The 24,698-nt window shown below is 40.2% G+C and overlaps 2 protein-coding genes across 3 annotated transcripts in view; one reads left to right on the top strand and one right to left on the bottom strand.

The window, feature by feature from the left end:
• Positions 1-1,093: 1,093 nt before the first annotated feature.
• Positions 1,094-3,987, bottom strand: LOC122090122 (pentatricopeptide repeat-containing protein At4g38010). The gene has a single exon (XM_042659975.1). It carries the CDS (start codon positions 2,936-2,938, stop codon positions 1,112-1,114), a length of 1,827 nt encoding a protein of 608 aa, XP_042515909.1. The 5' UTR covers positions 2,939-3,987; the 3' UTR covers positions 1,094-1,111.
• Positions 3,988-13,658: 9,671 nt separating this feature from the next.
• Positions 13,659-24,698, top strand: part of LOC122067956 (GDP-mannose transporter GONST1-like) — a 23,254-nt gene continuing 12,214 nt past the window's right edge. The window contains exons 1-4 of one of the 2 annotated variants that reach the window (XR_006136931.1): positions 13,659-14,148; positions 17,379-17,610; positions 17,747-17,886; positions 19,580-19,709. Coding sequence is in view for 1 of the 2 variants with exons in the window: in XM_042631791.1 (XP_042487725.1) it covers positions 17,392-17,610; positions 17,747-17,886; positions 19,580-19,709 (489 nt within the window). In the remaining variant the exon portion in view is untranslated. The remainder of the gene's footprint in view (positions 14,149-17,378; positions 17,611-17,746; positions 17,887-19,579; positions 19,710-24,698) is intronic. The other variant, XM_042631791.1, reaches the window with a different exon arrangement.

The following is a 24,698-nucleotide window of genomic DNA, read 5'->3' as shown; positions in this document are numbered from 1 at the left end:
CTATTAAATCACTTGTTAATCACTGTGACTTTGTGGTCACTATCAAGCTTTCTTCTTTTACTCTCTACTTTCTAAGATAATGGCCTCCAATGGCATTGTCGAGGAGGGAAATCTCATGGAGCCTTTATTCAGAGCTCTGCCATGATCAGTATGGAAGGAAAGAAGTGCAAGAAGCTATAAGGACACTTATCATTGACCCATAGTTATCAGGGTTGCTCACTGGGCACCCAGAACTCTAGTTATCAATGCCATCTCCAGAGACGGGATTATCAGAAATTGCAGTGGCACTGCTGGATCCAGCCTGTATCTCTAACCTCTATCATTCCCCCAGGATTCTCCTCAAGGTCTAATCAACTTCGCTGGTTACTTATGTGAAGCCCCATCGAGCATAGCTTATGCACATCAAAGTCCCATATCCTACTAATGTAATTAAAGATGCAACACACTTCCACTAAAGCTACTATTGGTTCTCACCCGCAAACAGATTTGAAGATTTCTCTCTTGCATACTGATCGATAGAAATTCTCCAACACTCCACCTTTGTCATATATTCCATACATCACACTAGATAGACATCATATTCATGAAATATGATTCACTTTCAAGATGCCTTGGTGGTGAAATGGTAGACATGCGATACTCAAAATTTCTTGCTAAAGAGCGTGGAGGTTTGAGTCCTCTCTGCGGTTATGAGGCCAGAGGGCAATAGAATAATTGAAAAAATAATATAAACATCTGTCTGACTTGCTTATTGTATTTATACATGACAAATTAGGTGTGAAATGAAAGAAGTTTATATGTTATAATGCTTCTACTTTCATGTTGAAGTTGTAACATAGTTACTATTTTATTTTATTTTATTTTCAGGGAACATCAGTGAAACCACTGGTTTTATTTTTCATTCTATTGATGTTCAGGATTGTGGAGTGATGAAGTCAACTGCCTTTATAGAATTTGAACTATCCATCCAAGCAAACCAAGTGTCCATCCAAGTTTGCATCGACCATGCACTAAAGGGTTTCCCAAACATACTTGTGATCATCATTCCAAGAAGGGGAAGTATGAGAAACAGAAATGAGAATATATACCAGAGTTTAAGAGAGAGGAATATTCATATTTCATGTAAAAAATGAATTCCTTGGAACTTATGATGCACAATTTGCCCTTCAAGATGTGCTTGTTTTGCTAGCATATTTAGCACGTGATGAATTTCCTTCATATGAGAATGCTCGGTGTCTCCAACAAAAAACTCATGGCTACTTCCATTGACCTCTATGACACTAGACCCAGGGACTTTCCTTATACTCCTGTTCTTCATCAACCTCCTTACTCTGGTTACATCTTCCCACCTACCATTGACTGCAAATATGTTGGAAAGAAGAACATAGATCCCACTGTCATGGGACTCAAGCTCAAGCAGCTTGTCCAAAATATGCCGGGAAAGCTCAACATCTCCATGGGCTTTGCAGGCACTGAGTAGAGCACCCCATATGAGCTCATCAGGTTGCATAGGCATTGTCAAGATAAGCCCTTGTGCTTCATTTACAAGCCCAGCACGACCAAGCAGATCAACCATGCATCCATAATGTTCTATCCTCGGAGTGAGATTATGGTCGTGATCAAACATCAGATAGAAGTGCCTGCGGCCTTGTTCAACGAGGCCAGAGTGGCAGCAGGCACTCAGAATGGCTAGAAATGTCACCTCATTAGGTCGCAGCCCAGTTCTAATCATTTGTTCGTAATATTTGAGGGCCTCCTTGCCAAGACCGTGCATCGCTAGGCCTCCAAGCAATGCATTCCATGTAAGAACATTTTTCTGGCGCATGCCGTGGAAGATATCCATTGCCATCTCCACACACCCACACTTTGCATACATGTCAATCAAGGCCGTTCCAATATAAATGTCCGACTCAATTCCACAGCGTTCTATATACTCATGAACCCACCTTCCACAAACAAATGCACCTAGGCTTGCACAGGCAGAAAGCACACTAGCTAGTGTCATCTTATCAGGATCCACACCAGAGCTTTGCATGGTACGAAACAGCTCTAGTGCCTCTTTGGGGCGTTTGCATTGCACTAAGCCACTTATTATACAAGTCCATGAAATGATATCCCTGTTGGGAAGCTCATCAAAAAGCTGTCTAGCCTCATCCATGCACTCACTTTTGAGATACATGTCCATAAGAGCATTGCCAATCTCCAGGCTCATCTCAAATCCACCCTTGAAAATTAATCCTTGAATCACTCTACCTGCACCGAGATTCCTCAATCTCCCACAAGCGACAAGAACATTAACCACGGTTGCCTCATTCGGATCCACATCTATCTTCATGAATAGATTCATGGCCTCACCGAAGAGACCTGCCTTCACATATCCAGAAATCAGAGCATTCCAAGAAACGACATCTCTTACAGGCATTTCATCAAACAGTTTGGTAGCTTCGTTGCAATAGCAGCACACACCATACAGATGGACGAACGAGTTCTGCACGAAGAGATCACTCGAGAAACCCATCTTCTCAACCACACCATGGACCTGCTTCCCCTCTACAATCCCCAGAACCTTGGCACATGACTTGACAAGGACTGGGAAAGTGTACTTGTCAGCCAAGAACCCATTTCTCACTATCCGCTTATAGGCTAGAATTGCAGCCCACGGCGTGTCGCTGCCAGCATAGCCAGCAATCAACGTATTGAAAGGGAAAGAGCTTAGATTATATCGAATTTGATTCAGGAAGTTGCAGGCGTACTCAAGATTATGAACAGAACTTGCAAGAAATCCAATACTCTGGTTCACTAGCAAACCGTCACAATGTTCAATGGTTCCTGAGGTTACTAGTTGTGCATGGATTTGCTTAAAGGATCTAAGGGTTTTGCATCTACGAACGAGGTCTAGAAATGGCGCCACGTCGAGAAAGCGTCGAGTCCTGCACATGTTAAGAGCACCTGGGTGTGGTACTCCATGTCCCGTCCCTACTCAACTCATCAGCTCACTTCAGAATCTGGACTGGTACATGTCTAGTGTCCTTGACCTCTTTTAGCTGCTAACCGATTATCCTGTATGCACACTGTTATGGTCCAAGACGTGGAAGGAGACATTGCCACAAGGGCAGCTGAGCTGACAACAAAGACTCCAGAAGCAACTCACACCCGAAGGAGCGTTAGACAAAGGACAAGGCCATTAGCATTAGAGGATTACGTGTAAAGGGAAACAACAGAACATAGACCCATAACTGTTTTTGGTTAGAGAAGGCATATAAGATGTAATGGGGGGATGAGAAACGAATCACAAAAAACTTATTCTTCTTTCGCAGTTTCTCATCGTTTTTTCTCAAGGAGGTTACTACACTCGAAGTAGTATTCTGTAATTCTTCTTGAATCCAATTAAGAATCAAAGCAGGTTTCTGCAGAGTCATAACATTGGTGCTTTCACTGATTTCTTCTGCCATGGCTGAAGGTACCCATTTTTGCCAAATCGAAGACGCTATCCAGACCCTTCGCGACTCTTCCTCCGCTCATGGCGACCAATTGAACTCCCTTCATTCCGCCATCGGCGATTAGCAACGGGTCCTCTCCGAGCTGGTTTTGCATCTCACGGCATTGGACAGCCGTTTGGAATAGGTTCTCTGTATGCCTTCCCCTTCTTCCCCTCTAGATTCTCGTCCAGATGGCATCCTGGATTCCCCAACCGCTGACTATCATCCACCACTCCAAACGCAACAGCACCAGCCTCGCCTCATACGCCTTGACTTCCCTCGCTTCGATGGAGATGATCCTCTGGGCTGGATCTTCAAGACCGAGAGATTCTTCCATTACCATAATACAGTTGATGAACAACGCCTTGCGATATCGTCATTTCACATGGACGGCCATGCTCTGCAGTGGTTCCAATGGATGCATCGCAATAGCCGGTTTAACACTTGGCCGGCATTCACTCATGCCCTGGAGATCCGATTCGGACCATCTGAATTTGAAGACCCTCAAGGAGCGCTAGATAAGCTCTCACAGACGGATCGAGCTCCTCTGCTGCATCGGTTACTGGCGGAGCGTGGCGGAGGCTGGTTAAGATTTTGACACGTGGTGTTTACCACGTGTATGGTAGATAATACAAGATCGAAGAAAACGGTCTAATTTTTGGCTTAAAAAATCAACCGGGCCGGATCGACCAAAACCATAAAAAAACCTAAATCTACTCTTCTTCTTCTTCTCCCTCTTTCCCTCTTCTGGTCGCACAGAAGAAAGCGCCTTCTCCCTCTGCTGCGTCCTCTCTTTTGCTCGGAGGCTGCCTACGATTCTAGTAGATTTGATGACTAGAAATTGACTTTTACCTTTCGATTCTTGAGATTCAAAGCTCTCTCTGCTGTCTTGATTCAGTAGAAATCTGGTTCTGATTTCAGGAAGGCTTGCTGGTGATTCCAAGTTGGGGTTTGGTGGGATGCCAACCCTGAGATTTAGGTGGGATTCCTGATTCATATCCTTCTCTCTTTTTCTTATCTTTTTAGTAACAAGTCAGGTCTGAAAATTCAATACCTTTCATATTCTCTCACTAGTTTCCTTTATTTCTACTTGCTTGATTGATTAGTACTCTGTTAACCTATTTTCTCTTCTGTTCTTGCTTAGATTCTGTTTTACTTGTTAGTCCTTAGTCCTGGTTTCAGGTTCTATTTAAAAATAGTCTTCCCATCGATTTCTAAGTCATTCTCTAAGTAGGAGATCTGGAAATTCTCGGTTTTGGTTTCTGATTTCAAATTCTAAATCAGATTTCTGTTCTGCTATTTCCAATGCAAAACACAAAATAATTACATTCCCTATGTATTTGCAGACTCATCTCTTACCTTGTGCGGGTTTCCTTCCTCCGAGAAGAAGAGAGGACACAAAGGGAAAGGGCTTGCTTTCGTACGACCAGAATCCTAGGCAGCCTCCGAGCAAAAGAGAGGACGCAGCAGAGGGAGAGGGCGCTTTGAGGGAGAAGAAGAAGAAGAGTAGATATAGGTTTTTTTATGATTTTGGTCGATCCAGCTCGGTCGATTTTTCAAGCAAAAAATTAGACCGTTTTCTTCGGTCTTGTATTATCGACCATACACGTGGTAAACACCACGTGTCAAAATCTTAATCAGCCTCCGTCAGGCTCCGCCAGTAACTGATGCAGCAGAGGAGCTCGATCCCTCACAGACGTCCTCTGTGTCGGAATACCAGTCTCAGTTTGAGACATTGTCCAATCGGACGGTAAATGTCTCGCCCTCTTTTCTCAGCAGTTGTTTCTGTTGAGGATTCTTTACCATAGAATCATATGAATAACCCCATTGATGTTAGAATACAAGAATCATAAATCAATCATAAAAGATTAACCATGGGTGTAGTCCCTAAACCAATAATACACAAACATATAGATTTACCCCATACATGATAATCAATGGGAGTAGAAGAATACCTGTATGTAAGTTTAGAAGTCCCATAAGTATTGATCACGTAACTCTCTCTCATGTGCTTGAAGATTAGTCCCATGAAAATTGTAACAAAGAACTACACGATAGAGTCCCAACCGCTAAGATCTTCTGTAGTCTTTCACCCTTGGAATACTCTCACATGCACTATTCTTGTGGGGCAGTCCGTTCTTTCAAAACCATGAAGGTGTTAAAGTGACGGCTACAGGGACCTTTAGCTTCTATTTATAATAGAATCTCTAAAACCCTAATTCATTCCCACAATAGATTGGGCTAGGAGTTTCCTAATCAGAGTGGGTCTATTATTGCTTGGGTCCAATGGATCAATCGGTGTAAGTTAAGCCCACATAAAAATCCTAACAGTTTCATCTCAAGGTTACGCCCAGATGTTTGCAATGAGGTGCTTGCCTTCCGTCCCACCTCTATGGCCCATGCCGTGGGCTTCGCTCTCCTACAGGAGGCTAAGTTCCTCGAATCGTGGCGTTTCACACCACGTCCTCCTGTTCCCATGCGACCTCTGCTTCTAGCTCCTACTTCCTCTATTACATCGACGACCCATCTGGCCCCCTCTCAACTGTCGATTTGACGACTCACTCCTACCGAGATGCAGGCCCATCGAGACAAGGGGTTATGTTATAATTATGACGATAAATTTACTCCGAGACACCGCTGCAAGACCCGTCAATTGTCTCTGCTGACATACGATGATGAGCCCGAACAAGACGAGGTGGTAGCCGCTGACACTCATGTTGATCCCCCGGCTCACTCTCCAGTCGAGCCTTTCCTATTGTCAAAACTCTCCTATCATGCCTTGGCCGGCCACAAATCTTCGACAACACTTTGGTTCACAGGGTACATCACTGGCTCCCCGTGCAAATCTTGGTAGATGGGGGTAGTACCCACAATTTTATCCAAAACCGAATCGCTTGCCATTGGGGATTAGCAATTGAAGCTACACCTCAAGTGTCTGTACTCGTGGGAAATGGCGACTAGCTCATTAGCGATAGCACCGTGAAGAACTTATCAGTTAAGATCCTTGACCATTTTATTACTATTGATGCCATCATATTACCCTTTTTGACACTGATTTAGTTTTGGGCGTTTAGTGGCTAGCCTAGTTGGGCCTAATGCTTTTTGACTACTCTGACCTCACATTGGAATATATGTCTGGTGATATGAGGGTTACACTACATGGAGTCACCTTAGCCCACATCATCCTTACATTTTCAACATTTTAGGCCACTTGTGGATACTGGCTCCCATGCTGCCCTGTTTCACTTAGAAATACAACCAACAGTCCTATCAACCGCTCCTTGAGAGAATGAAGAACTCCAAAGACTGCTCCATTCCTTTGACTCAGTCTTCGCATTACCACAAAGCCTCGCTCCCACTCGCGATCAAGACCATTCCATTCATCTGTAGCCAAGGACACAACTGGTTAATGTCCGGCCTTATCGGTACCCCCACTTCTAGAAATCGAAGATTGAACAAATGGTCACGGAAATGTTGCAGGAAGGAATCATTCATCCCAGCACAAGCCCTTTTTCCTCTCCATTCTTGTTGGTTAAGAAAAAGGACAGGATGTGGAGATTTTGTATTGATTACAGAGCATTGAACACCATCACAGTTAAGGACAGGTTTTTGATTCCTACTGTGGATGAACTACTTGATGAACTCCACGGTGCGCGATTCTTCTCTAAGTTGGACCTTCACTTCAGCTATCACCAAATTCGCGTTCGAGCAGCTGACATCCACAAAACAACCTTTCGGATGCACGATGGCCATTTCGAGTTTTTGGTGATGCCCTTTGGGCTCACTAATGCACCTTCTACATTTCAAGCCCTCATGAACACCATCTTTAGGCCGTTTCTCTGGAAGTTTATGTTAGTTTTCTTCGATGATCTACTAATATATAGCGGGTCCTGGTCGAATCATCTGCATCACCTGGAAGGAGTCTTATAGTTGCTGCAAGCCAACTCTCTCTATGCCAAACTCTCAAAGTGCTCGTTTGGCCAAACGACGGTTGAGTACCTCAGTTATATTGTGTCGAATCAGGGTGTCGAGATGGACAAGACAAAAATCACGGCTATGCTGAAATGGCCTACTCCTGGTTCTCTGTGGGCATTACGTGGCTTCTTGGGCCTCACCGGGTACTATAAACGATTTATTTGCCATTATGCTCATATTGCAGCTCCCCTTACCGATCTCCTTAAGAAGGGCGCCTTCATTTGGATCCCCACAACTCAATCGGCCTTCGACGCTCTACGACGTGCAATCACCACGGCTCCAGTCTAGCTTTGCCAGATTTTACGGTTCATTTTATTCTTAAAGTTGATGCCTCTGGGGTTGGCATTGGGGTTGTCTTATCCCATAATGGACACCCAATGGCCTTCTTCAGCAAAAAACTATCTCCCAAGATATAACAAGCGTTGACATATGTTTGAGAGATGTATACCATCACGGAGTTCATTTCCAAATGGCACCAGTACCTCCTTGGTCGGAAATTCTTCATCCGCATGGACCAACGGAGTCTTAAGGACTTGATAGTGCAGACGATCCAAACAACCGAGCAACAACATTGGCTTTATAAACTTCTGGGCTTCGTCTTTGAGATTTCTTATAAGTCGGGCAAGGAGAATGTTGTCACCGATGCTCTCTCTCAGTCCCAGTTGAATTCTTGGGATTTTCTATCCCCACCTTTGAATTTCTTCCTCTGTTACGGTCTGAAGTTGCTACCAGTTCCGAACTTTAGGCCATTTGCTTGGGATTAGCAGCTGATCCAACAACATATACTGGATATTCACTCAAGGATGGGCTCCTATATTTCCAACACCATTTGGTTGTGGCGGCTGATTCCCCCCTTCGTGAATCCTTTTTATAGGAATTTCACGTCTCTCCCACTAGGGGCCATGCGGGTTTTCTTCGCACCTCCTCTCGAATCTCAGCTAATTTTTATTGGAAGGGCATGTGCTGGGATGTCAAGAAATTTGTCTCCCACTGCATGGTCTGCCAGTAGCTCAAGGCATCAACCACCTCTCCGGCTGGGCTTTTACATCCTCTCCCAATTCCAGCTCAGGTCTGCGAGGATATAGATATGGATTTCATCATAGAGCTCCCTTCTTCGGGCGGTAAGATGGCAATAATGGTCTTCATTGATTGACTGACCAAATATGCACACTTCTGTGTATTACCAAAAGCATTCACCAGCCATCGGGTCATTGAAATTTTTGCCTCTGAGATTGCCAAACTCCATGGACTGCCTCGCACGATAGTTAGCGACTGTGAACCTCTATTTATCAGCGCTTTTTGGAGAGACTTATTCAAACTACAAGAGACTACACTTGTAATAAGTAGTGCATACCACCCCCAAACGAACGATCAATCTGAGGCTTTAAATCATTGCTTGGAAATGTACTTGCGTAGCTTCGTTCATGACAAACCCACCCAATGGGTTAAGTACTTGCATTGGGCTGAATACTGGTACAACACTTCCTTTCATATAGCAACAGGCATGACACCATTCCAGGCAGTGTATGGCCGACCCCCCCAACTATTTTACGGTACCTCCCCGATTCCACCCCCAATAAGGCAGTCGATCAGGAACTCCGTACCAGGGATGCTATCTTGCATCAGCTCAAAACAAACCTTACTCAAGCACAAACACGAATGAAAACCCAGGCTAACAAGCATCGAGTGGAGAGGCAATTCGACTCTGGAGATTGGGTCTTTGTTAAACTTCAACCTTACCACTAGAAATTAGTTGCCTTGCGCATCCATCAAAATCTTGGTCGGAGGTTCTTTGGTCCCTTCCTAGTGGTCGAACACATTGGCCAGGTCGGTTACAGACTAGACTTGCCGTTGGCAGCTTGCATTCACCCTGTGTTCCATGTCTTGCTTCTCAAAAAGTGTGGGGGCACTCCGATTGATCAAACCATTCCCCTACCAATCACACCACTAGCTGACGCTAACACCCTAAGGTCAGTTGCCATTCTGAACTCTAGACGCCTGCAACGCCAAGGGTAGTGGGTGCCACAGGCCTTGGTGCAGTGGGAAGGCTTACCCCTTAAAGACACATCATGGGAAGATCTTTCCACTCTACAACAACTATTTCCTCAATTGAACCTTGAGGACAAGGTTCCTTCGGATGGGAGTGGCAATGTTATGGTCCAAGACGTGGAAGGAGATATTGCCACAAGGGCAGCTGAGCCGCAACGAAGACTCCAAAAGCAACTCACACCTGAAGGAGCATTAGACAAAGGACAAGGCCATTAGCATTAGAGGAGTACGCGTAAAGGGGAACAGAAAATAGACCTGGAACTATTTTTGGTTAGAGAAGGCATATAAGATGTAATGGGGATGAGAGAAAGGAATAAAAAAAAGCTTATTCTTCTTTCTTAGTTTCTCTTCTTTTTTCTCAAGGAGGTTACTACCCTCGAAGTAGTATTTTGTAATTCTTCTTGAATCTAATTAAGAATCAAAGAAGTTTTCCTGTAGAGTCATAACGCAGACACGACAACTAGACCAGTGAGGTGTGGCTTTCACTGATTAGGCAATATGACTTTCACACGCGACGGACATAGTTAAGTTCCTCTGCATGTATAGGTTGAAACGCTGGAGGAGGAAATACGAGTAAAGAGAGGGTGGGGGGGACTGCGACAGGGATGTTCGGGGAGGGCAGGAAGATGGTTGCACGGGAAAGACGAGGTTATGGGTTGGGGTTCAGAGACGGAGGGGGTGAGCTGCTACTGTTGGGCAGGGAACATGGTTTTAAAACTCGAAATCGCATCTAAATCGTTTGGGCCAATTCCAATTCGTATAGATAAAAATCGATCTGAACTTCAGAAATTGGAGTGAATCGGTGTAAATCGATCGGATTGGTCAATGGTAATTGCCAATTATTCACCCATTTTTTAAATCCTAGCGGGGAGTGGCACTAGGGAACACGATGTGGCAGAGGGGTTCAAATCACTCTCACGGCACTAGCAATAATGAGGATTTAATGGTTGAGAGGACCCTTTCATGCATATCAATCGTTGAATATTCATTGTCATTCATTGCCTCCCCACAAAAGATGTTTATCATCGACCGAATAGGGAGAGAGGTAGTCGAGAAGGACAGAGTGAGAGCAACAAAAGGTGGCAGCAGTGGGGCAAATGTGGGAACCAAATCCTCTTAAGTGCACTAGATCGCCTAGTGTGCATCCGAAGGCCAAGGGTGTTGTCGATCATTCAATGCGTGCTAGATATACCAAGGCATTGGAGTGGATTTGGGATTGTGGTGGGATGTAATCAATTTATTTTTTTTAAATGGTACAAACTCAAACATAAATTTCGAAACATTATATAGTGGAATTTCTAAAAAAAAAAAAAAGTGAAATGAATGCTCTCTTGGTCACATGGCCTTTGTGCCTAAACATGTAGGATAGCGAAATGATACCCACCCCCTATGAAATCTAAAAAACCTACCCACTTTTGATGCCCATGTGCGTCTTCTAATTGGTTCCCACATTCTTTTCCAAAAATATATATAATAGTTAAAGAAATAGGGACTAAAGATGGTTCCTTTCATCTAGGTTTTAAAAAGTGGCATCAAATCTCATTTCAAAATCAGACTAATCTAGATCTTGATTCTAAGTTTTTTACTTGCTTCCACCAGAATCCAACCATTATGGGAAATAATTTGAGGGTTAAAGCTGTGTTAGATTTTTGACTTTTATGAAAGAATCTAGTCTGAGTACTACACCTATATGAAGTATAATATTTAGGGAACTATGGTCATTGTTGGCTGGTGTTGTGATCTTTATATGTTGAAGATCAACTAAAGACTTTACCAAAAAAAAAAAAAAAAAAGATCAACAAAAGAGGTCTGATATTCTACCTTAAAAGAAACACTAATAGTGGTGTTGGTCAGTTGGTGAAACTCCACATACTCAAATCTTTTGCGACGAAGGTGAATGGCAGTGAGGATCTACTAGTTGGGAGGACCTTAGCATACACCCTAACCGTTAAATCTCACTATCATTCATTGCCTCCCGGAGAGGATTTTTTGTGGGACCTTCATTGGGTAAAGAAGATTTTATACTAATTAATAATCCTTGTGAGCCACTTCCATTGGTGATCGGTGCGTCCGCCCTACCTCTTACTGTACCTAAAGTCATATGTGAACTAGACTTTGGGTAGTGTAAAAGACTTTTTTTTTTCCCTTTTTGATAACAATGTTTATGTAAAAAATGTGGAAAATATTTCGTCTTTAGGAGAAGATGATTGATCTACATCAATTACCAATTTTAAATGAAGTGATGGAACTTATAAAAATATTTCAAAGTTGAACCCATTGCAAAAATAAATAAATAAATAAAATCTTAACAATCATTTGCCATCATTTTTTTTATGTCAACACCTAAGAATGGTGTGCAAACAAAGCTACACATCCAATAGCACCCCTATACAAAATGGACCCTTGATGATTCATATGTTATGACTCTTGGCTCTTTCAATGACATGACTTATGGTTCTTGCTTTGGATGTCACATTCAAGCCTGAATTGGTCGGTCCGATCAAAATTAAATTGAAATTTAAACTAAAAACAAAATTAAACCAACAAAAATAATAATAGAAATTTAATTTTTCCATTTGTAATGACTGACGGGCATTATGCCTCTCTCTCTCTCTCTCTCTTTCTCATGCCTCATTGGTGCCACCATTACTATGCATTATTTCAATGGACTCAAATCCCCTGTGGCTGACAATTAAAGATAGTGAAGATTCAATTGGGAGGGTCTTGGCATGCACTTCAATCGTCAAATACTCACTACCTCCCCGCAAAGGATTTTTATGTTTTAAGAAAAGGGATAGGCTACATGTCTCTCTCTTTCCCCTTTTTAATGACCCCTACTCATCTTGTATGATGGGACCGCCCACACCCCATAGGAGCCACCTATTAGTAGTGTGTGGCACGTGCATGCATGTTCCTCTCCCATAAACCAATATGGGATTGATACAAACCCAAATAAGGAAAACTAAAACAAACCCAGAATAAAATCGAACCAAAACCATTACATACTGAAAACTGAACTCTACTTACCAGTTCAGCTTTGGATTGGTGCAATATTAATCTAAAACTGATTCAACGTGAAAAAATTGTACAGAATTGTCCGATTGACAGTTGACACCCCTTACATGGTCCTGATTCAAATACCATTGGTTTAAAATCTTTTTATCTCGATGCAAAATGTTTGTAATCTCACGTTTAAGTGTGATATATAAGGGAGAAGGATAGACACATCACCTGCATGTAACAAATTAATGGGGCAAGACCAATGGGGGCACGATATGGGGCATCATGTAGGAGGCGTAGGGGACCATTTCAAGAGGGGGTAAGTAAGAGAGAGACATAGCAGGAATTAGATTGTGGCACACACGCTGTGTGCCCTGCATTTTTCCTAAATATAATAATGGACAATGTTCTTCTAAAGGGAGTGTACTCTACACCCCCAGACAACTGTCTATCTCTCTCCCTACCCTATCTAATGAGACCTCCTTACCCCTTACTCCCCTTTAATTATACAAAGGGGTTGTCAGTGGGTATTGTCTACCAGCTTAACGTACGCTCTTGAATAAGAAATACTCCTCCATATAATAAATAAGGGAAAGAGCATTCTTTCAGTAGGCAGCATGGGGGAGCAGACCAAAAGGTGCGACGAAATGGTATTATACATAGAAAGGCAACGATGGTATCAATTTTGTGAGGAGAGAGGGAGAGAGACATGCATAGGTTGCTAGTGTACCCTTGCCCAATGGCTCAAAGAACATTTTTCTAATAAAATAAAAAAAATAATTTAAATGAGAAAAAAGGTGGTGGGGTGGGGGGAGGATGGTTCAAACGATAGAGGATTACACTATTAAGGTGAGATAGAAAAATTTTGAACATAGGAGGGAATCGATGTCGTTTTATATGAGGAGTAAAAAGATAGTGAAAGAAGTGCTAGCGTATCCCTCCTTGGGCTGAGAATATTTTGTGATAAATTATTTTAAGGAAAAAGGATGCTACACAATAGTCTTGTGCATGCCAACTGCCAAGGCACATGGGAGAGGGTTCATGGGTTGAGCCGTTGGGTGGTAATCTCATCCTTCCTTAGTCCACATTGTCCTGTAAGGGTTTTTCCCAAATTATTAATTAAATGGAGAAAAACCGCTACCCGGACGTGCGCTCCTATGCCCAGACACAGGGCAGCAAAATGACCATCCCAACCCCATGTTAGATGCGTTGGCGCACGTTCCCATTGGCCTGCGCTGACGCAGGGGCCACTGGACTACGTAGTTCTCTCTCTCTCTCTAATTAAACAAAGGCGAATCCGACTCACTCGCTCCTCATCGTTCGACTTCGAGTCCAATGTCTATGGCAGTTCAAAGTTCAAATCCTTTAACCTTTGACTTTGTTTCTCTCTCTTTCATGTAAGGCTTCTTTTGCATCTGCTTCTTCTGCTCAAGATCAAATCCCTTCTGAGGGCATCTTCATGCTTTTTGTGTCTTCTATTTCTGCTTCTGCCTGAGGTTGTTCCTCCAGATGCTCCCGATGTTGTTCCACTTCGAATACTTCTAAGGTGGCTTCGAATGGACAATGAAACTTCAAAAGCGAAGAACATAATGGAGTGCTAGAATTATTCGTCTGTACTCCTATTGAAACAGCTGAGATTAGTGAGGCAAGTTCTCCTCTTTCCTTTTTTCTTGTTCCTTTTGTGTTATATCAATCTTGCTTTACTGTTTCATATTGTTCTTATTCTTCTGAGTTGATGCTAAATTTCCTTTTTCTTTTTAATTAGTTTGATGAACTTGTTTAATCTTCTTCATATTTTCTTTTGGGATAAAATCTTCTTTATTTATTCACAAACTTGTTTTCCTATATGGTTATATCTTGGTCTTATTCGTTATGGTCTCATAATTTTCACAGTATTTTTTTGGCTGTACTGCTGAAATTATGTTTTCAAATTTGTGGCAGTTTGGCAGTTCATTTACGGAGCAAAGTGTCATTTTATACGAGTTTCTGCTTCATGCTTTAAGATTTTTTTAAAGCTTATTCAATTAATTTGATTCAAATAACAATTCTGCAGCAAAGAAGAAAATTGCCCCACCCCCACCAAACCCCACCCCCCCAAAAAAAAAAAAAAAAAAAAAAAAAATAAAATAAAAATAAAAATAAAAATAAAAAGAAAGAAAGAAAAGAAAAGAAAAGAACGCTGGACTCTATTTAACAAACCCTCCTTTTGAGATAGGTTGATCTCTCTTTTTATGATGCAAAATCTCTATAGAAATGCCATTTGTACAGACATTGTGTCTTTTTGAAGATATAGTTCATAGATAGGCAGGAAAATGTAGGGGTTGGGTGTGTCTTGTGTTCTTTGAGTCCACATTATTATTATTGGGTCAGGTTTTGTGTTTCCTATATATTGTCTCTGTGTGGAAAACCCTAGACACAAGCGAAGGGGAGATCACTTTGTGACGTGAGGGTGGTGTAAAGAGTTTTTGTTTTTGGATCAGTGAAAAGGCTCAAGTTCTCTCGGGTGGATGTAAGCATTAGGCATTTGTTAGAACCACGTTAAATTCCTAGTGTTGTATAATTGTTTGCTCCAATGGGAGAGCCTGTGGCGCAACGGTTAAGTTGTGCTATTGCAATATGTTGGCCATAGGTTCGAAACTTGAAAACAACCTCTCATGTGAAGTAGGGGGTAACGTTGCGTACATTTGCCCCTCCTAGGACCTGCAATAGTGGGAGCCTCGTGCATTGGATTGCTCTTTTTTGTTGTGATTGTTTGCTTGGCTTCTTCCCCGTGGTTGTGCATTGAGGTGTGATAGATCGTTGTAGTGTGTGTATGGAGATTTAAGAAAAGGTTGATGCACGAGGGTTTTACTGGAAGAAAGGAACCAAGAGGATCAAAGGATTTCATGATTAGTGAGAGTTGTGACGTGAATAAAACTTGGTCAAGCCTTGTAATCAATTTTTTCCCCTTGTTCTCGTCTTGTTTTTTATTGCTTGAAGTTCAGTTTGATAACACCATATTTCATGAGAGTTTGTGAGTGAGACACAAATGGCTTAGTTGAGAAGATTGTGTGGGACTTGGGAAGCACCCATCAAGAAAAAAAAAAAGAAAGAAAGATAAAGGTGGGCGGCATAGTCTTATGTGACCCAAGAAGAATTGCTATCAAGCATTAAATAGGGTTGAGACGAGAAGAGAGAAGAAAGGTAGTGGCATGTCCCATTGCATCATTACATAAAAAAAGTAATTGTGCTTGTGTGAAACTTACAATGGCGCTATGGTGAAGCCGTAAAGGGTATGGGAGTTTGTACACGATACCAAAAAAAAAAGATTTTTGAATTTCAAGCCGATCGTACGGGTATGGGTTCTATACGAAAGTTTGATTTTGTACAGAGGGCAAAGTACGGAGGTTAGGTGGTCCTTAAGTTTTTTAGAGTTTTTACAGGTTCATGCAAAGATCAACGGTGACTAGGTTCATTTTAGGTTAATGGCAAGCACGAAGGGCACAAGTTGGGTAAATCGGATTGTGGTGAAGGGTTCAAGCTTTTCCATAGAACCTTTCAATATCCATAATGACAATAGGCATAATGACTTCACATGCTGGCAACAACGGGTGAAGAAGTCATTTTGGGGTTTTCCTGTTTACTGTCATTCTTTTTTTTCCCCCTGATGGATTTTAGCTGGCCATCAAAGTTATGACTTAATTTTTATTATTTTTCTTCCTTTTTCCATTTATGTAGAACTTATATTGTTAAAAGAAGAAAGTAAACCCTTAACTGCTAAGTCTTCTCTACTTGTATCTACTAAAATCATTGTTCATATAGTCCGTCTTTGTCCAGCTTATTTTGAAACCATTGGATTCTAAGATTCTTAAACATTGTATTATATATCTTGTTGTGCAAGACTGGGCATTAACCTTGGTGTTTACACAATCAATGCATGGGTAATATTTTATCCTTATTTTATAGGTTTCTAACCATTGATTAGAACTGAAGGGGAAAAAAGGTTCTGATTACCATCAACTGCTAACCCTATAGGGTTATTATACAGTCACGAGGTTGTATTATTTCGCCACATAACAGACTTGGATGGGCAGGTGAGGCTCCATGTGATAGAGGCAAGGTTCAAAATTTCGGATTTCAGCCAGGTTTTTTTGGGGGGGCTAATTCTAGAAATCTGGGTCGAAATCTCGGTAAAAATTTCCGAAACCTAGAACTATGGATAGAGGAACCGAAACCCATCTCACAGTTGAAGCCTCAATTAAGCACCAAGGTGGTTAAAAAGAAAATTCAAGATTCAGAGTTTCAGAACACACAATAATATTATTTCACTATAATGGAATCTGGTGGTTTTTCTGTAATTCTTGTCTCTTTGTGGTAGTTTGTACTTTGTGCACACTTTAAGGCACTTCTTCTTGTCTTGAGCTGAAACTTGACCAGTGATATGATGAGGGCTCCTTTATCATATGTTTCCACCCATGGTTGCTGATGCAGCAAGTTGTGATGGAGATGAATCGTCATGAATAGTCATTGCACATGTAAGAAGGAATCATTATTATTTCATATTCATATTAGAATTTCATTTATGTATTATTAAGATAAACTTGCCATTACCTTTTATAAGATGTTCTATTTTTCACTACAAAAACTATGCTATGGCCAGTGGGAGTACGTAATTTTATTCTTGTGTTTGAAATGCTGACAAATTGTTCCTTGGAAGCAGTGTTAGATGAAAAATTGGAGAAGTTTCATAGTTTTTGGTATTTTCATATCTTGTCTGCCTTGTGTTGCTTCTAAACATAGGAAGGATGATAATTTATCCTCTTGTGTATTATATTTTATGGTTTACAGTTATACCAGCTTGATTGCCAAATTAACAGTGCTCCTTTTCTAAAACAGAGCACCTTCTGTAATGAAGACTCTCATCAAAGATGAAATTGACTTGGAAGATGGAAAGGTTGACAAAGATAGAGAGAAAACAATACACAACAACAGGGTAGTGAAAATTCACAACCAGGCTTTGTTGTCTGGTCTTGCATATTGCATCTCGTCCTGCAGCATGATATTGGTTAACAAGTTTGTGCTATCTTCCTACGATTTTAGAGCTGGGATATCTTTAATGCTCTATCAGGTTAGAAACACCACCAGTCTTAATCATTTAAGTTGTAGTTTGTAATTCTTGTATGTTCTTGAGTGACTCCACCTGTTGTTTATTTTTACTGAAAAAATAAAATAACAAGTTGTTGACCTTTTCCTCTTGAATGCAGAATCTGATCTCTGTGGTTATCATATCAATCTTGAGTTTTTTGGGCATCATATCAACAGAACCTCTTACATGGAAATTGATTCGGGTCTGGTTGCCTGTGAATGTTATATTTGTTGGGATGCTTATTACAAGCATGTTTAGGTTTGAAATTTATTTCTGTTCATGTTAACTTGACTATTTCTTTTTTGCTAAATATATTTTTTCGCATACTTGGTTTAAGTTTGCTCAGTATCTTGTAGGATCCAAGGTTATGTATGCTATAAGGATTTCTCCAGTAGCTTTTAGCACCCACTTTTTATATATTTTTCATATGTTTGATTCAAGTTTGTTTGATATACTATAGGTACGCTAATGTTTGGTTGATGCATGTGACAAATGTTTTCCCAGTTGCTTTTACCATGATTTTTAATCTCTACCATTTGATCACTTAAATTCATCCTTGAATTGTTTGCTTCTGTACTTTCTCTTACTTCTTTATGTGTTTTCTCTTTATATTTTATTATTTTACATTTCAACTCTTGAACCCTATTATTGGTTGTTGCACCAAGCACCGCTGGTCCCAAACTTGGACGACGGCTTTGTCAACTTGGCAGTCATCATAAATCCTAACATGAGTGCCTTGAAATGAAGAAAGATGGAATTCGGAAGATTTGATGTGGAGACAGGCTGATGAAGAATATAGTTATGGCTTAGTTTTGACTTGCTTTAACAAGTCCAAATTGGGGGGTCAATTGTATTTCTATTGATACATTTAATATTGCAGTTTTTGTCTTCTTTTATGTGTTATTCAGGATTTGATGGTTTTCCTTTGTGATGAAAACAAGAGTTTTTATTAGGAAAAAGTAATGAAGTACATAAAACTTAAGATCCAATAAAAATGCTCGAAAGCATTTAGGAGTGACTGCCCATTTTGCTGCCCAAGTTATAATCATTTGAATTGCTTGCCCAACATCACATGACCATCCTCTAATATACTATGGTTCTTCTCTTCACAAATGGACCAAATCCTGATTATCATGACACGCCTCCGCAAAAGTTTTCCCTTTTTATGCATAGAAGTGATTTCCATTAGTGTGGCATCCCAATTAACTTGGAATGGTGAACCCCACCCCCCACCACCCCTCCCAAAAAAAAAAAAAAAAAAAAAAAAAAAAAAAAAAAAAAAAAAAAAAAAAAAGAAAGAAAGAAAGAAAGAAAAATATGGCCTATTTTATTTTCGACATTGGTCAAAATGAAATGGCGTGTGAATTGAGGGGCCTTCAATGTTTTGGATTTTTAACCAAAGTGAACCATATGACGATGCCATTTCTGCCATTTCGGTGGTATATTTCAGTTTCGACCATGGTTGAAATCCAACCTTGAACCTTGCTCATAATTGCTGTAGTATTATCTCTCATTGTGTTCCGTGTAAACTATCAAACTGTCTTCTCAAGAATGTATGTTATGAAGCTTTATTACATTTATATAGAATGGAAGAGTATCACCATTAGGTTAAGTATGCATGTGGTGTGTAGCCTACTTGGAATTTCTAATGCCTGAACTTGCATTTCTTGAGTGACACGACACGAGTGACAGATGAAGTTGAAGCAGACATGGTCAAGTGGAGTCGACTTCACAACTGATTCAACATACCATATTGACATGATAAAGAAGAGAATGCATTACATAATGACTATATTATGATATTTACTTTGTTCTTGGAAATATAGTCATTTTATTCTTTGATTTTCAGGTGGATGCATAAAAAGCATGGACAAAATATCTATTTTTATATCATTTTCATATAGAAAGATTGTCTGTTCTTATATTTCATTGCTTTGATTTTTGTTTGCAGCTTGACGTACATTAATGTTGCAATGGTAACAGTCCTGAAAAATGTCACCAATGTGATCACTGCCGTTGGTGAAATGTATCTTTTTAAGAAGCATCATGACAGCAGGGTCTGGGTTGCATTGTTCTTAATGGTACTTTGAATGGCTGAACTTATCATCTTTGGATTATCAAAAATATTCTTTTTGAAGTTGTTGGCTTGTTGCATGTTTGCATTTGAAATCATCTTATGATTCCCTTCATTTTCTAGCATGTGTTCCTTTAATCCACTTTATTCTTATACGGGCTGCATTATGTGGTCACTGTTTTTTGTTTCATTTGTTCCTCTGTACATGCTGTGTAGAGGTAAACTCAGTTGATAAAAACTGTTTGTATGCAGACTTTTTGCACATTAACTCATTTAAGCATCTCACTTCAGTTGAAAAGAGGGGGGGGGGGGGGATGTCAGGAAACAAAGCTGGTGAGGCATATGGGATCTATCAAAAAGAAGAGGTTAGTGGTAGGGTTATGGAACTCAATTGCATGAATTTGGATAAACAATGGAGAGAGTGGAATCAGAATAGAGGGAAAGCCAGAAAATAGGAGAAGGTACTCAAACAAAAAAACCTTAATGACACACACATGAAAAAAGAAGAAAGAAATACTTTAAATGCACAGATATCTTTACATTGAGACAAAAACAGAATAAAAATTAAAACCAGCAGGGAGCACTTGTTCACTAATCACAGTTAGTCACAAGTTAACTCCTGACCATGACGTCGAACTCTTACTTGTTAAAATAGAAGATGAAAAAACTTTTACAGCAATAAAATGATCACATTGAAAAGTTGTGATCTTTCGAAGCATTGCATCCAGAACTATGTACATGCTTTCAAAGTGCACCTTAATAAATGTTCCATGTGAAGTATAGTGTGTCCACATTATATTGTTAATTCTACTATGAGTAGCAGCATGAACATTATAATTTTGAGTATATGAAGCATCTGAAATAGGAAGTTCAGACATCTTGAAGAGAGACTTGAGATAGTATGATGACATGCAGGTTTTAGTGTATTAGAATACCATTTGATCTAATTGACAGTAATGTCTGGATAGCATATAGAAGTAGTAATAGAATAGTAGTACAAATGTATTAGGAGACTGAGGGAGCCTCAGTAGTTGGAGTGGCTTAGAGAGTTGATGTGGCTAGTTGACTGCTATTTTTGCGTCTTTCTTTCTTTCCTAGTTTTGTGAGATTTGCCTGAGCTTGAATTGTACAATACTCTTGCACTTTCTATTAGTATATCTTTTGTTTCCTATACCTCCCCCACAACCCCCCACCCCCACCNTTTTTTTACAGAACCATGGAGAGGGTGTTTCGACTGAGATTTGGGAGAAAAAGAGGTCAGTGGAGGTTTTGGCTTCTCTGTCTACTCTCTCTTCTTCTCTTCTGCTTCTTCTCTTCTACTTCTTGTTGTCTTTTCTGTTGCTCTGGCAAAACCCTAAGGAGGAGTGGGTACGATTGAAGTGGTTAGGAAAGGGGAGATCTGTTGGAGGACAGAGGAGGGTTAGAGGAAAGGACTCGATTCTCTGTTTGAACAGAGATTTTTTTTTTTTTGCTGTTCTCAGTCTCGATAGAAACCAAAATAGAGAATGGGAAGGGAAGGAAAGAGAGATGGAGGGGATGGAATAGGGATCCTTCGGCCCTGATAACAAGTTGACGGAGGGGCTTAGGGAAGAAAGGGAAAATCATAATAGAGGGGGGAAAGAAGGGGAGCACACACTCTCACAAAGCTCAAATTCAACTAATTCTCATTCAATAATCAAAATCATTCCCCATTGTCCATCGATTACAGCCAATATATAGAAAAGCAAAGACATAGAATTGAAAACTTAACTGAAATAGTAATTAGCCTAAACTAGGAAACAACCATAAAAGGAAACCAATACAAGGAAAGAAATCCTAACTCCTACATTTAATTCTGGAAAATAAAAGGCATGAAATAAAAGACAAAATAAGCTAATAACTATTTCCAACCCTTGTTGGACCAAAACCCTGGGCTGGACCCGTTCTTCTTAGCCCTTGGCTTCCAAAGCCGGTCATGTTGATCCAACCAGGTAAGTGCAGTTGTATCTGCATCAAGCAACTCAAATGGGAGTGCCACCTTGACATGGTGAAGTCATCAATTTGAGCCTGATTTCCCTAAACCCAGTGTGAGTTTTTCTATTTGGAATTGCTATCCTGCCATGATCAAATGAGAATGGGTAACAGGCTCGCAAAATTGATTTGAGAAGGTAGTGAAGGTTGTATTACTAGGAGCCAACTCCAGGTAAATATGAAGTAGAACCCGAGCAGTTTTTTTTTTGACTTTCTAAAATAAGAAAGAACCAATTGTAAAGCAATATATACAGTACGAAGCATAGGGCAAACAACAAAAAGTGGCTGAAGCCAATAACCCTCGTAGGGGACTAATCGGTGAGGCTAGGACCCAAAAACACCCCCCCAAAAGTACAAAGCATACGGTAATCAACAAAAAGTGCCAAAACCAAGAACCCACATAGGGGACTAATCAGTGAGGCAAGGATCCAAATAAAAAATAAAACCTAAAAACCCCTTGGCCAAGTCATCAGCTATAGAATTAGCTGATCACATTCCTCATGAAAAAGAAAAGTTTCCTTCATAGCACAATGACCTGGCTGTTCCAAGCACTTACCGCGCGATCTCTTTAGAGCCCCATGTCTGTTATCTGAACAGATGGAATTCAAAGAGATGGAGGTGGAAAACCTAAGAAGTGTTGCAGCAGTTCTTGTGAATTTTTCATGTCGAGCTACAAGTGGGTTTTCAATAAGATCAATTTGAGTTGTTGTAGTATATAATTAGTAGTAATGGGTGGCTATTGCAAAGCATCAACAAAGCAAAAGAATTATTCAATTTTCAAATTGACTCCTACACAAAGGCGTATATTTCTTATTAATTAGATATAGGTGAGTAGATAATTACATTCATCCATTTGGTTGACTTGGATTATTCAATGTTTTTAAAAGCTATAACCAGCAGTGTTTTATATTTGCATCAGGATTAATTACGCAGGAGTTGCTCCTAGTCTTAGAAGGGTTATTAAGAGTTGGTTTTATATAGCGTACACTCATAGTTTCAAGAATTGACAGATCCCAATCTGGCTCAGATTGAATGTGATCATGTTGTTATACAGTTGATCATCATATTCATTGGTAGTATCTGATTGATGCATAGAAAATCATCTGACCGTTAGTGGATCAGTTGATCAATCATGGATGCAATAAGGATTGACCGGGAGAGATCCGATACTGATTCCAATCCTTTGACGCTCGGTTGCAATAACAAGTGTCTGGTTGATTAATAGGTAAAATCTTAAGCCCAATTACTCTCTTCCCTGAGTGGATTGTAGTGATTGGATTCTTAGAATTTTTTCCCCTTTGCTTTTCTCGCTTTTGAGTAAAATTTTCAGCTCAATTGCTCTCTTTTCTGAGTGGATTTGTTGTGTACTTTCTTTTTTCTTCTCCTTTCTCTCTTCTTTTTTTTTTTTAATTACTTTTTGGCCTCCAACTACAAGGCCCAAACAAACACAACTACCAGCACTTTTTAATTCAACCAATCTAACCCTCGCTCCTCATTCAGCATTGACCCGTCCTCTCAAATCCTTAATACACAGCCTTAATAAAACCCTAAGTTACTTCCAGAGAACCCCACAAAACAACTGAATTTCAAGAAACCAACCACGCCGATGGTAGTAAACTACCTGCACCACTTAAACATCAAGAGAAACTCCCTTCTCTCAGCTGCACACCACAGCAAGATTGCCTATGGCATCTATCAGTTAATTTCAATTATCTTGAAAATCAACAGGCTTAATCCTAATTTATTAAACCTGTTTTCAAAATCCTAAAAAATATTTAATTATCAAGAAAGATATCCCAATGCAGACCATAGTTTTTACGGCGGTAAGGCGACGGAGACGTTTGAGGGTCTTTCGGAGCGCCTTAGCGATAAGGCAGGCATAAAGCGTCGCCTAATTGACTAAAGCGTTCTTGTGTGATTTTTTTATAAAACCAATCTATTTGGCTTAAATCCTAATTGAATACTATTACTCATATGTTAAATGAATATTAAAGGTTCATATTCATACCAATGTAAGATATTCATCAAGAAAACAAATCAATAAAGTGAATAAACTAAGTTCATCTTCATCAATCATCAATCATCATAACAACAAATAATATAAATACATAATTATGAAACAAATTTATAAATATAAAGAAAAGAAGACATAAAAAGTACAAGTATTTATTAAACTTACCTCTATGATGCCAAAATGAGTGCCTAAGCCCTAAGGTCATCCACTATATTTCTACTCCTGTCAAAGAAGAATGAAGCTCACCGCTGCCGGAGCAAACTCACCACTGCCAGAGCAAAATGGTCGCCTAGATCAGTGGTTCTTCCTTGTTCCTTGATTCCTTCTCAAAGCCCTTTCTTAAAACCCTTGACAAAATCCAAACCCTGTTTGTGAATCGTGTTTTTGTTTCGTTTGTTTTGGTTATTTTTTGTGGAGTAAAGCTGATCCCATACGTCCCAAGTGTTAACAAAATCATACACCTACCAATAAACAATCACCAAGGCGCTGGTAAGGCGACGCCTTAGCAGCGCCTTAAAAACTATGATTGTGAACTTACAGATTTTATGATTTTTGGTGATATTAGCATGGCATTAGGGTCGCCTTAGCAGCGCCTTAAAAACTATGATTGTGAACTTACAAATTTTATGATTTTTGGTGATATTAGCAGGGATACCCTAATGCTCCATCATGAGTACCTACGTGGTTCACTACCATAATGGTTTTCTCTGTGAAACCTAATTGACCCTCTGCTGTCTGCCTGGAAATTCTTGACTGTTGGGCTCCCTCCCCGTTTTAGAGATTAATCCCTTCCCTCAAATTCATGACTGAAATCCCCCTTTTTTTTAGCCAAGAAGTTTTATTACCCCTGGGGGATCGTGCACTTAAGTTTTCTGGCCAAAAATAGAATACTTTTAGAAATTTTGGCCAGAAGGAAATGGAATATATGACTTTGATGACAGCTAATTACTGACTTTAGATACTGCATCTGCA

This window comes from Macadamia integrifolia, chromosome 2 (genome assembly GCF_013358625.1).
Source record: "Macadamia integrifolia cultivar HAES 741 chromosome 2, SCU_Mint_v3, whole genome shotgun sequence".
In the NCBI taxonomy this organism is placed as follows: Eukaryota; Viridiplantae; Streptophyta; class Magnoliopsida; order Proteales; family Proteaceae; genus Macadamia; species Macadamia integrifolia.
The sequence above is the reverse complement of the archived record's forward strand: the minus strand, read 5'-3'. Positions and strand labels throughout refer to the sequence as shown.

Bases quoted from the DNA above. Each gene is read 5' to 3' on its own strand.
- LOC122090122 (XM_042659975.1), bottom strand. From the start codon at position 2,938: ATGTGCAGGACTCGACGCTTTCTCGACGTGGCGCCATTTCTAGACCTC.